Source organism: Mytilus trossulus, chromosome 14, assembly GCF_036588685.1.
Source record: "Mytilus trossulus isolate FHL-02 chromosome 14, PNRI_Mtr1.1.1.hap1, whole genome shotgun sequence".
NCBI lineage: Eukaryota > Metazoa > Mollusca > Bivalvia > Mytilida > Mytilidae > Mytilus > Mytilus trossulus.
Genome location: NC_086386.1, coordinates 28,809,646 through 28,823,877, shown reverse-complemented (window position 1 = coordinate 28,823,877; position 14,232 = coordinate 28,809,646). Strand labels below are relative to the sequence as shown.

General features: G+C 32.5%; 1 protein-coding gene across 1 annotated transcript in view; it reads right to left on the bottom strand.

Annotated features, from left to right (window-relative positions):
* The window catches only part of LOC134697643 (cytosolic phospholipase A2-like), a 204,509-nt gene that overhangs the window by 115,423 nt on the left and 74,854 nt on the right, over positions 1-14,232 (bottom strand). The window contains exons 5-6 of the mRNA XM_063559926.1: positions 11,000-11,106; positions 9,925-9,957 (exon numbers count right to left, since the gene is read on the bottom strand). Coding sequence (XP_063415996.1) covers positions 9,925-9,957; positions 11,000-11,106 — 140 coding nt within the window. The remainder of the gene's footprint in view (positions 1-9,924; positions 9,958-10,999; positions 11,107-14,232) is intronic.

Here is a 14,232-nt window from a genome sequence, read left to right as displayed (position 1 = left end):
GAGCTCTGGTGAACTGTTTAACCGACTATCACATAAAAAATCATGCAAATACTACCAGATAAAACTGAAAAAACATGCAATATAATGAAAGCAAATCTATTTGATTTGTGAGCCTCCAGAGTCAAAGTTCTGTGAAATTGGTTTTGGTTTGTTCTTCAAAATGCCACTAAAGGGCAATGTCTGACCTGAATAAGTTTAACAGCTGCTTGATTGTGAAGATATGCCCTTACTCTAAGATCGATTATGAATAATAAGAATTCATGAACCTTTCGAAATCTAATTGGAATTTCTGACGAAAAAATTTCAATTGGCATTTATTCGTTTCAGATCCGTTCATCATCCGTTTTGTCCGTCAAACGTCCGGTAGAAATCCGTTTCACATTCGTACTACATCCGTTTTATCCGTTATCCGTTTTATCCGTTAGACGTCCGGTAATTTCCGTTGGTGAATTAATCTGCCAGACCTCCAACGGATGCATAACGGACACGTAACGGATACAAAACGGGAACGAAACGGACGAGTACCGTACAAAACGGACGCCTAACGGACGTCCAACAGACATTTTATCCGTTGGACGTCCGTTCAAAGTTTTGAACATGCTCAAAAATTTTCACCAGACAGAACGGACGTCGCTGGATAAAAAGTACGCTTAACGGACATGCAACGGATATGAACGAACGCCTAACGGATAAGAAAGGACGTCTAACGGAAATGAACGGATTGAAAAAAAGTTATCCGTTAGGCGTCCGTTCGACCTATCCGATAAGGTGTGACCGAGGCTTTAAGGACTTAAATTTCCATTTTGAATATTCCTCGGAGTTAAGTATTTTTGAGATTTTTTTTGTAAGAAGGCTTTTAAAATGTGAAAAAAATTTGGTTTAAACTGAAAAAAATATAAGAAGATGTGGTATGAGTAACAATGAGACAACTCTCCATCCAAATTACAAATTATAAAAGTAAACCATTCTAGTAGTGATTTGACCGAAATGAACGGTAGTATAGAAAAATAAGCCTACGTAATTGAGACTCGTCATTTATACCCGATTCAAATCCTACCATTGGCCTGGGGACGGTAATAAGAAATGTTTTTAAGAAAGACCGTAAGTATTGAATTAGGGGGAAGATAAGATAATTCTAAGATCACTTAAAGAGTGTAAATCAAAGCTCCCTCAGGTTGTTCGTATATCGCTCTTATTTCTCTCTTAAGTTACATCGTAATAGTTTTCACGTTACGAGTTCTTAATAATTTTCTGGTGTCTCCGTTTTTGGTTCCTCGCACAGAAATTAGAGATCACCTTAAATGAATCATAGAAACGTTTTAACGAACGATTAAATGCGCATAACAATCAACTACCCATTTAACATAAGGAAAATAATTCTTGAATCAGACCACCTTTATTCTTCCGGCCCTTTTTTGATAAAAGTAAAATTGAATTAAAACATTTGCACCGCTTCAAACCTGAAATTATTTTAACTGCTTATAGAACATTATTATTTTAAAAAAAACTATGCTTGTCTTAGAACAATCCTTTTGAGGGCCCTATTATTCACCAGGCCAATGGCAGAATTTAAATCGAGTATAAATGACGAGTCTCAAATGACGTAGGTTTATTTTTCTATCCTACCGTTTATTTCGGTCAAATCACTACTTGAATGGTTTACTTTTGTAATTTGGATGAAGAGTTGTCTCATTGGTACTCATATCACATCTTCTTATATTTTTTCACTTAAAACAATATTTTTTTTTCACATTTTAAAAGCCTTCTAACAAAAAATATAATCACAAAAATACTTAACTCAAAGGAAAATTCAAAACGGAAATTAAGTCCATTAACCAAATGCCAAAATCAAAAGATAAAACACATCAAACGAATGGACGACACTTGTCATATTTCTGACTTATTGAAGGCATTTTCAAAGTGTAAAGAAATGATGGATTGAACCTGGTTTCAAGAGCTGAACCTCTCACTTTTATGACAGTCTTGTCAAATTCCATGATATTGATAACGATGCAAAAAAGACACAATATGCAAAAATGTAAAAAAAAAACAAAAAAAAAACAGGTATTATACAACAACAAATTAACACCCAACCCACTAAAAACTGAAATAGATATTAGATGATTCGAAGCAAATTCTGCTCCACGTGTGGTGCCCATCGTGTTGCTCATTATATTACAAAGCCGGTAAATAATTGGTCAACCAACTCATGATGGCTTCCGTAAAATTTAAGAAGTGATGATTTAAACTTAACTATTTGGAACGCTTGGTTTAAAATTGAAAAATGTCACAAATTTCTCCTTGCTTTATATTTAACACTTTTCTCAACAACCAAAATTGTAATAGTTTACAAAAAAGAGAAACTACCATCCTCCACATACATGGCCAACAAAACACTGATATATAATTTCCTATTCAGATGAATTAATGATTAGAATAAAAAAGTTCTAAGGTTGACGTATTAACTTTTTTAAGCAACTAGTTCTACTATTAACAAGTGAATGTACAGCTAAGAGTAGTCGGGACCACTCTTACAAAAAAATGTCAAGTGAAGCTATTGCGAATTGTTCTTGGTACATCTCTAAGTTGCTAAGTTTGATTTAAGAACACTTAATAACTGACCAAAATCTAAGAATGAGTTTGTGTTACCGGAATTAGTAAGAATGCTTTAAGGTAGACGTAAGCATCGTTGTTAAATCATGCACATTTTTAAAACATTAAGGGCTGTCAATCATTATAAGATATGTCTGAGGTAAGGTCTTGTTACATTCCTAAATCTTAAGTTGCCCTTTACACGTTCGTAAGACATACGAATGCTTCTTGTTACCGGCCCCTGGTGAATAATAGGGCCCTCAAAAAAATTGTCCTGAGACAAGCATATTTTTATTAAAATATTAATGTTCTATAAGCAGTTAACATAACTTCATAACTTGAAGCGGTGCAAATTTGTAGTTCAATTTTACTTTTATCAAAAAAGGGCCGAAAAAATAATGGTGGTCGGCGGCCAGAATTGATTTCCTTAGGTTAAATGCAGAGTGAGTTATTTTGCATATAACTCGGATAGTTGATTGTTATGCGCATTTAATCGTTCATTAAAACGTTTCTATGATTCATTTAATGTTATTTTAATTTCTTTGCGAGAAACCAAAAACGGAGACACTAGAAAATTATTAAGAACTCGTAACTTGAAAACTATTACGATGCAACTTAAGGGAGAAATAAGAGCGATTTACGAGCAACCTGAGGGAGCTTTGATTTACACTCTTTACTTGATCTTAAAATTATCTTATCTTCCCCTTAATTCAATACTTACGACCTCTCTTAATAAAACTTCTTGTTATCGGCACCAGGTAAATTATTGATTGTTAAGTGTATTACCTCATCGTATCTTCATATAATATGTTAATGCGAGAGTTTTTCAGTGTCGTCAGGGTTTAAACTTGTAATCCTGCCATCCTTTTTTTTAATACTATCCGATGGTCGGAACATCTTGATTTTCTGTCTTTTGATTATGTTGCATGATATATATTTTTATCGGGAAAAATTTATATGGAGCAAAGATTGGCAGTTTTGTATTTGTGTTTCTTCATGAAATAATAAAGGTAAAAGAAGGTGGGCTTTTTCAAATAGTGAACAATTTAATTCAGATGCATGGTATTTTGTCATATGATAAAGAAAATCATAGAGATTTGTTTAGAAATGCATCTAATTTATGCAATGTTCATTAAATATATATACAATTTGACATACAGAAAGCAAAAAAAGAGGTAAAACCCCGATACATTTTTATCTGTGGTAACAACCATTTGATTTTCAGTAAGCAGCTAGATTTGGCAATCACAATTCTGGAATTCCAAATACCGGTTAAATTTTTTTGTTAGAACCAAATATCAAATATCAAATCTACAATTTACATTTACCTTTAACTGAAACAAAAGATATGCAACCAACTAGTTTTTCAATTTCATTTCTAGTCAATAAACTCATCAAAGATACCAGGACTAAATTTAGTATATACGCCAGACGCGCGTTTCATCTACAAAAGACTTATCAGTGACGCTCGAATCCAAAAAAAGTTTAAAAGGCCAAATAAAGTACGAAGTTGAAGAGCATTGCGATCTTGAAGATATAAAACAATTTCAAAGTGTGATGGATGGCTGTCAAATTCATGTTGTTTCACAGCAACATTGAAATGGGATCATTTTTCAAGGACCAGAATCCGAGAAGAAAATATATTTATATCGTCAGAACGAACATTGTGATGTCATAACAAGAATGCCAGCCTTCTTAATCAGAAGTTTGTATTGTAACAGTTGTCAACAGGGTTACCAGAACAAAAAGGACATAAGTGAAATAACATTAGTACATCTTGCCACAAAATAGTGACACGAGATTGTAAATCAGGAATGGATTTATTATAAGGATTGCAATCGGTATGTTCAAGGAGACATGTGTTTTCAACTTCATGCCAAGAAAACTAGACAAGGACGTTCAACCTGTGCTTCTTATTATAGGTGCAAAGAATGCGGACAATCAACAAACAGAAAAATGCAGAAGAAAGAACATAAATGTTGAGAGGATTATTTTGAGCCTGGACATCTGTGTTTTATGATGCATTTACAAGACGACAAAAAGATTTCTTCAATTGCAGACGATGACACCTAAGAGATTTCCCTAGTTTTAAAACCAGGGAATATCCATCATTTCCAACAAAAAGAGACATAAAATGCACATTGCACAAACACCAGAGACATGTCAGCTCCAATTTTGGTAAATGCAAATCCTGCTCGTAACTACGGAGAGTTGCCAAGATTTTTTTTATCATTGCCACTGGAAACTACCACTTTAATGCTTAAACAAAGTTGTGATCCGTAAAAAAATGTTGCCTACAATATAGTTACCATATACTATACATATATACTACTTTAGTACACACTAGTGTAAAATTTTACTCCCCTCTTGCCTGTACAAAGTAAAGGTAAAAAGTGCCCTGAAGAGACCTGGATGACTACTCCTATTATTTCTGTTTGTTTTGTTTACACATTATTGTCAAAATAATGGCATTTTATGTGACTGTCATGCACGTGAGAGATTTCGCTAGTTTTAAGACCAGGTTTTATCCACCATTTCCAACATAAAAAGCTGTAGGTGTAATACCACCAAATCATGATACGCCACATCCGGTTGCATACGAAAGTAGGTCTAAAAAAATATTCCCTTGAATTTGACAGTTGTAGAAAATTAACATTGCATTTCAATGCACTTAAATTTTTCTGAGTCATAAACATGTATGTTGGGTGTCTGAAAGCATCATTCTTTTTTTATTTGATTGTCTTATAAAATATTTTGGAAAGTTAAGGTTACATAGTTGCCAAAGCAGGTAACCAGTAAATAACCTGGTAAAAATGTGATTGTTTACTTCCGGTGCAGGTTACTTTCTTATATGCAATGAAATGTAGTGTGAAATTTTCACTGTAGCACTGGAAAGGATTAAACTTTATTCATGCAAAGTATTTCTTTGGTTGAAATAAAGGTAAATTCTGTACATTTTTTTTAAAAGTACCAATTTAACAAAGACTAATAGGGGAAAATCAATGGTGGTATTACACCTGTAACAAGTGAGAAACATGACAGTTGTTTTCCTTTCGTTTTCGTTTGATGTATTTGAGCTTTTGATTTTGCCATTATATAATGGACTATCTAAATTAAATTTTCCTTAGAAGTCTGTATTTTTGTTATTTCTATTTAATTTTAGGTAGACTTTGAAAGAACGAAAAATCACTACTGAGGATTAATTTCCGCTATTCACTTATCTCTCTCGTTTCTCGTAGTTATCATTCACCAAAGATGGACACGGGTGGTCAACGATTTTGTTGAAACTTTCTGACAACAAATATGTTTATAAAATATATAAAAAAGTCATTACATGTCACTGTAAATTATTTATGGTCACCATGGCAAATGGCTTTGAAATGTATAAACTAGATGAGTTTTCCTATTCTCGGGTATTCTCGGGTTAGAGTCACTTTTAAATAAAACTATATGTTTGATGTAGTTTATATGATGTTATATAAAAAATTGGTAAATACTTGTTCAATAACGTCCACTTGTAATTTTGTCGATCTGATGAGTTAAGCCTTTTCAACTGACGATTATAGTTCGTTCTTATGTTGTACTGTTACACCACTGTCCCAGATTAAGGTGAGGGTTGGAATCACGCTTACATTTAACACCCCGCCACATTATAAATGTATGTGTCTGTATCAAGTCAGGAGCCTACGTACGGAAGCGTATTAGGGACATAGAAAAAAGTAAATTGGCAGTGAACTTTTTGGACATTTCAAATCTCGAAATTTTGACTACAACTTGAAATTTTGACTTTTCAAATCCCGAAAATTTTACTTCAACTTGAAATTTTGACTTTCTAAAATCTTGAAATTTCGACCTATTATAAAGTCGAAATTTTGACGCTTTTTAAACTCGAAATTTCGACTTTAAGAAAGGTCAAAATTTCAACTTTAAACTCAAAATTTCGACTTTTTCAAACTCGAAATTTCGACTTAATATTTTAAACTCTAAATTTCAACGTATTTTAAACCCAAAATTTTGACTTTTTCTAAACTCGAAATTTCATCTTTAAAACCTATTTGACTTTTGAAATCTCGAAATTTTGACTTTTTCTAAGTACTTTGAAAACTTTGATGTTAGTATTCAAACACAGTTATTACAAATCAAGAAGGAGAAGACATGGACGCAAATTATCAAAGTGGTGTCATCCAGCCATTTTGGCAATTAATATTTAGAAATTCGTTTTGATCTTAAATTAAGATATGGATTAGCATTTAATATTGAATAGTTTCATTCGGAAAGAACATGCATTTTGTCAGGACAATCCCCCCCCCCCCCCCATATTCCATGTTTTAGTCCTACGTTAGTGTCATAGGATCGGCAATTAGATGATATTTAGTATCACAGTTTCTAAAAGGCCTGTTTGGTTTCCCAATAGCAAGTCACTGACTTTGCCTTGTTTGAACAATGGTAAATCAAGTAGCCAAAAATGCCATTCATATTCATTATTCAGAGCAACCAATGAACTGCTCAGTTTTCTAGTTGGGAATTTTGAATTGTTGGTTCTTTTCTTTGGAACATTGATTAAACTGTACCAGTTGGCATTCTTATGACACAACTATTAACCCTTGTATTTATATATTAGACTGTTGAATAAAAGAATGTCGTAATATAGGTGTGTCGGAATAACGAAGTTGTCTTGATGCACATATCTGAAGTCCAGACTTTAAATATGTATTTGAACGAGAAACATATTCTATTTATTCTTCGGCAAAAAAAAAATTCTATCTAAAATAACCTCTTTAAAATGGTTTAGTTTATTAAAATATGCTTATCAAACTTATGATGTATATTGCTCTCCGCTTTTTGGAATTAATGACTGTGAATGTGATAGATGCAAACGCATAAATACTGAGGTAAGTCGAAATTTTTAGTTTAAAATACGTTGAAATTTCAAGTTAAAAATAATTCGAAATTTCGAGTTTAAATAAGTCGAAATTTTGAGTTTAAAATACCTTGAAATTTCGAGTTTAAAATAAGTCGGAATTTCGAGTTTTAAAAAGTCGAAATTTTTAGAGTAAAGTTAAAATGTTGACTCTTTATAAAGTCGAAATTTCGAGTTTTGAAAAAGTCAAAATTTCTACTTTATAAAAGGTCGAAATTTCAAGATTTTAGAAAGTCAAAATTTCAAATTGAAGTCAAAATTTCGAGATTTCAAAAATTAAAATTTCAAGTTGTAGTCAAAATTTCGAGATTTGAAATGTAAAAATTTCGACTTTGAAAAAAAAAGTTCATTGCCAATTTTATTTTTTCTATGTCCCTAATACGCTTCTGTACCTACGGAAGCGTATTAAGGACATAGAAAAAATAAAATTCAACGAAATTTTAACTTTTCTTATCTTAAAATTTTAACTTTCTAAAATCTTGAAATTTCGACTTCTTTTAATCTCAAAATTTCGAATTTTTCTGAACTCGAAATTTCGACTTTTTCTTAACTCGAAATTTCGAATTTTTCTAAGCTCGAAATCTCGACTTCTTTTAAACTCAAAATTCTCAAAATTTCGACTTTTTTAAACTTAAAATTTCGACTTTTCCTCAGTATTTATACGTTTGCGATTACCACATTCACAGTCATTTATATCAACGAGGCGGAGAGCCATTTACTACGGAAGCGTATTAGGGACAAAGAAAAAATTAAATTGGCAGTTAAATTTTTTTTCAAAGTTGAAATTTTGACATTTCAAATCCCGAAATTTCGACTTTAGCTCCAAATTTTTACTTTTCTTGTCTTGAAAATTTGACTTTCTAAAATCTTGAAATTTCGACTTTTTTGAAACTCGAAATTTCGACTTTTTCTAAACTAAAAATTTCGACCTATTTTAAACTCAAAATTTCGACCTCTTTTAAACTCAAAATTTCGACCTTTTTTAAACTCAAAATTTCGACCTTTTCTAAACTCAAAATTTCGACCTTTTCTAAAGTCGAAATTTCGAATTCTTTTAAACTCAAAGTTTCGACATCTTTAAAACTTAAAATTTCGACTTTTCCTCAGTATTTATACGTTTGCGATTACCACATTCACAGTCATTTATATCAGCAAGGCGGAGAGCCATATACATAATAAACTTCATAAGCATATTTTAATAAACTAAACCATTTTAAAGAGGTTATTTTAGATAGAAAATCTTGTTCTTGCTGAAGAATAAATAAAAAATGTTTCACGTTCAAATACATATTTCAAGTCTGGACTTCTGATATGTGTATCAAGACAACCCCGCTATTCCGACACACCTATATTACGACATACTTTTACTCAACCGTCTAATAAATAAAGACAAGGGTTTATATTTGTGTTATAAGAATGCAAACTTCCAAAACTAGAAAACTGAGTAGCTCATTGGTCGTCCTGAATATGCATGGCATTTTTGGTTACTTGATTTACCATTTTTTAAACCAGGCAAAGTCAGTGACTTGCTATTGGGATACCAAACAGGCCTTTGAAACTGTGATGCTAAATGTCCTTAGATCTGACGATCATATGACAGTGTCGTGGAAACTAAAACATGGAATAGGGGAGGGGGAATTATGTCAACATGCATGCTCTTTACGAATGATTTCTTCACAATATTAAATGCTAATCCATATCTTAATTTAAAAACAAAACCAATTTCTGAATATAATTTGCCAAAATGTGTGGATGACGCTTTAATAATTTGCGTCCATGTTTACTCCTTCTAAAATTGTAACTGTGTTTGTACGTTTAGAATAAGTCGAAATTTTGAGTTTTAAAAAAGTCGAAATTTTGAGTTTAAAATAAGTTGAAATTTCGAGTTTTAAATAGGTCGACATTTCGAGTTTAAAGTGTAAATTTTTACTTTTTATAAGTTGAAATTTCGAGTTTCAAAATGTCAAAATATCGACTTTTTGAAAAGTCGAAATTTCTAGATTAGATTTGAAAAGTCAAAATATCGACTATGAAAAAAAAAATGTTCACTGCCAATTTTATTTTTTCTATGTCCCTAATACGCTTCCGTAGGAGCCTGTAATTCAGTGGTTGTTGTTTGTTTATGTGTAACATATTTGTTTTTCGTTCATTTTTTTTAAATAGATAATGCCGTTAGTTTTCTCGTTTGATAGTTTTACATTGTCATTTCGAGGCCATTTTTAGTTGACTATGCGGTATTGGCTTTGCACATTGTTGACGTCTGTACGGTGACCTATAGTTGTACATTTCTGTGTCATTTTGGTCTCTTTGGAGAGTTCTCACATTGGAAAGCATACCACATCTTATTTTTTTATATTTACTCTTTTGTTCTGATATTAATGTAGGTTAGTAGTATGAACTTGAACACTTACTTCCTCCATATGTTTGCACAAATGCAAGCAGTCCTGAATAAATAAAAAAAGGTTTTATTAAAAAAAAATATTCTCATTAATGCAAACAAATTTTTGTGGCTTATTACTATAGATTCTTTTTTCATAAAAATGAGACGAAAATGTTATTTGAAAATTCCCTTTTAAGAACTCTCATAAGAATAAAAAAGATAAATTCATTTGTTTATCAACACTAGAATCAACAATGGAGAAAGGCGTCCGCTACAACTTTTGACGGCACTAGACAATATGCCTAGAAAAAAGTAAAAACACAAAAATACCGAACTTCGAGGAAAATTCAAAAAGGAAAGTCCAAAATCAAAAGGCAAAATCAAAAGTCCAAACACATCAAACGAATGGATAACAACTGTCATATTCCTGACTTGGTACAGGCATTTTCTAATGTCGAACTTATAAGTGTTTACACTTGAGCTAAATTTCTGTACTACCCCTCCCTCAGAGATGAAACATAGAGATACATATCTTGGAACCAGTACGTAAACAAATCAAAAATTTCTATGAATACTATATATCTCCACAAAAAAGGCTTGGCTTGTGAAACAGCTGTATTTACAAAGTGCAATCTAAAGGCACCAATGACATTACCTGTCCTAATTGAAGTACATAACTGCTGACGAAAACGCTTGATAAATGTGGTGCATCCAAAAGAACCATTTTAAAATGGTCTTCATTAACAGGACCGTGCAAACCCAAAATATTTAAAAGCCAAGGATATATATTATGAATACTTGAATAGAAATATGACAAAAGGGATCTCAAGAAAATGGCCAAATTAAACTAAAAAAAACTATACAGAAACGCGAAAATCATGGAATTTAACAGAAAAATAAAATAAAAATAACGAACTTTTGAAAAAAGGGAAAGGGCTTAAAATAATTGTCCTGTCTCCAAGTATCACTAACTTTTGATACATTTTCAGAAATTTTCCAGACATAACAAATTTTACAAAAAATATCCTACATCAGTTTACATTCTTTCAACTAAGCTCCAAATGCCCGCGATTTCGCGGATGTGTTCTGGTTTGAATAATACGTACTTCTTTTGCGAAAGTAACTTTTTCGTCTCGTTCAATTTTCTCTAGAGTACATTTTGTAGTGGCTACAACAGATGCTCCTAAAAATGTGGTTGCCATCAACTGAAACTCTGAAAAAAAATAGATATTCTTCACACATATTTTCAAATATGATAGTTTTTGTTGTATATTCATTACAGAATTTAAAAAAAGGTTAGTATGCAAAGTAGGTTCATGTTACAAGTTAAATAAATGATTCAATCCAATTTTGAGATGTTACGCTATTACAAAAAAGGCATTTACGTATGTGGTCTCTTAAAGTTGAATTCCTGAATTTTGCATTTTTGAAAACGAAGGAAGAAGAATATTTCTTGAAATTAATACAAGTTCGTTTTAGTGAAAATAAAGGATATCTCTGCAATTAAAGTCTTCAACAGAGCTCAAGGCTCTTGCAACATGGTCTTCACGAGGGATGATTTCAAGGGTGCTATAAAAAATCATAAAGTTTGCATTCTCTTAAAATTAAATTGATTATGTCATATTTAATGTTTAAATTATGTGGTATGCATTGAAATTGTAGTTTTCTTTTCTCTTTAAATGGAACTGGATGTGTCACCGTCGAAGGTATTGACTGTTGGAAATATTTTCAGTTATATTTTGTCCCTTATTGTCTTGTATGCGGTTTAACTGTAGGCATTAAAACGTGTTCTGCAGTTGATCATATGACAATTCATTATAATGTGTAATATGTATGCCATGGCATCCGACGACTTGGTTAGCATTTGATGTTGCAGTAGTAAACCTTTTTCGGAAATGGCGTTGTGAAATAAAAAATAATTTAATAACGAATTTCCTTTTATTTGCACATGAACATACCAGTAAATTTTACACATTTTATGCAAATGTAATATAAAGACAAAAGATATACAACATGTAAAAATAAACACAGCTGAAATATTTTGGTATATTGCAGAATATGCATAATTACAAGGCAAAGACTGCTTGGATAGAGACTACATATTTTTAATTTATACAATATGGTGTCTGTTATCTATCTTTGGTTTTATATTACTAAATGAGTTCAGGGATTCAAGCAGTTCTCTGCTCTACTACTGCGTGTCTTATTCTTATAAAATATTTGTTTTTTCTATTGATAAATTTTCTTTCAAATAATTTTAGTGCTAAGTTATGTTTGTTCCAATGATAATTTTCTTCTTTAAATGTAGAATTTTGTTGACAGAATTATTAAGTTTCTTATGCCATTTTCATTGGTTTACGTTTAAATACCAAATGAAACCAAGTCAATATATAAAGTTAATTTAAGTTATTGGTTTTTAAATATCGTGTTTATGTCTTCCCATATATGTTTTTTTTATACATACGGACAATTCCTGAATATCTGTTTTATTATATTGAACCCTCCGCGCCCAAAATTACTCTTATCTGTATCTTTAACTTTCTTTTAAAGAGAAGTTCATTCGTGCCAAACATTCGATGTACTATTCCGTATTGAAACCACTGCAATTTGGCAACCTTGGTAATGTAAACTAGAGACTCTCAAGAGCCTGTATCGCTCACCTGATTCTACCTGGGTTTTTGAAATCATAAAAAAAAAAGATACTTAAATTTGGCTACAAAGTAACAACACTTGGCCAGCACCTCATTTAGAAAGGAACATTTATGCTATGTTTTTGGTTTTATTCCCTTCAGTGGTTCTCTAAAAGAAGTCATTTGTATGCATTTCCCATACGGTCCTGTGTTAAACTAAGTCCCCCGCTGGTGGCCATCTTGAATGATGGATCAGCTACAAAGTAACAATAATTGGTCAGCACCTCATAACGAACATTCATGCCATGTTTGGTTTCATTTAATTCAGTGGTTCTCTAAGAGACGTCATGTGCATGCATTTCCCATAGGGTCCTATGTTAAATTAAGTCCCCTGCTGGTGGCCGTCTTGAATGATGGATTGGCGACAAAGTAACAACACTTGGTCAGCACCTCATAAGGAACATGCATGCCATGTTTGGTTTCATTCCGTCCAGTGGCTCTCTAAAAGAAGTCATTTGTATGCATTTTCCATAGGGTCCTATGTTAAACTAAGTCCCCCCGCTGGCGGCCATCTTGAATGGTGGATCGGCTACAAAGTAACAACACTTGGTCAGCACCTCATAAGAAACAGTCATGCCATGTTTGGTTTCATTTAATTTAGTGGTTCTTTAAAAGAAGTCAATTGAATGCATTTCCCATAGGGTCCTATGTTAAACTAAGTCCCAAGCTGGCGGCCATCTTGAATGATAGATTGGCTACAAAGTAACAACACTTGGTCAGCACCTCATAAGGAACATTCATGCCATGTTTGGTTTCATTCCATTCAGTAGTTCTCTAAGAGAAGCAATTTGTATGCATTTCCTAAAGGGTCCTATGTTAAACTAAGTCCCCCGCTGGCGGCCATCTTGAATTATAGATCGGCTACAAAGTAACAACACTTGGTCAGCACCTCATAAGGAACATTCATGCCATGTTTGGTTTCATTCCATTCAGTGGTTCTCTAAAAGAAGTCATTTGTATGCATTTCCCATAGGGTCCTATGTTAAACTAAGTCCCCCCACTGGCGGCCATCTTGAATGATGGATCCGCTACAAAGTAACAACACTTGGTCAGCACCTCATAAGGAACATGCATGCCATGTTTGAATTCATTCCATTCAGTCGTTCTCTAAAAGAAGTCATTTGTATGCATTTCCATAGGGTCCTATGTTAAACTAAGTCCCCCGCTGGCGGCCATTTTGAATTATGGATCGGCTACAAAGTAACAACACTTGGTCAGCACCTCATAAGGAACATTCATGCCATGTTTGGTTTCATTCCATTCAGTGGTTTTCTAGAAGCAGTTCAACATGTAAAATGTTAAAGACGACGGACGACGGACGCCAAGTGATGAGAAAAGCTCACTTGGCCCTTCGGACTAAAAAGGATGATTTTCCAATTGTAGTTTGTATTTAGAATTAAAGACCACTTTTGTTTAAGGGCATACGATACAGTTCAATTGATTAAATTTATAAACGAGTGCATGGACCCCTATTTTTTAAACGACATTTTGTGTCCTTTTGCAGGGAGATTATGTGGACCAAATTTTATAAAACTGTAAATAGTGCTTTTTTTAAAAATTTGATAAATATACATCAAAAAGTTACGTTTTTTTTCTCTATGTATGACCATTTTTTTATGATACTTATAAAATACAGAAATTAAAAATTA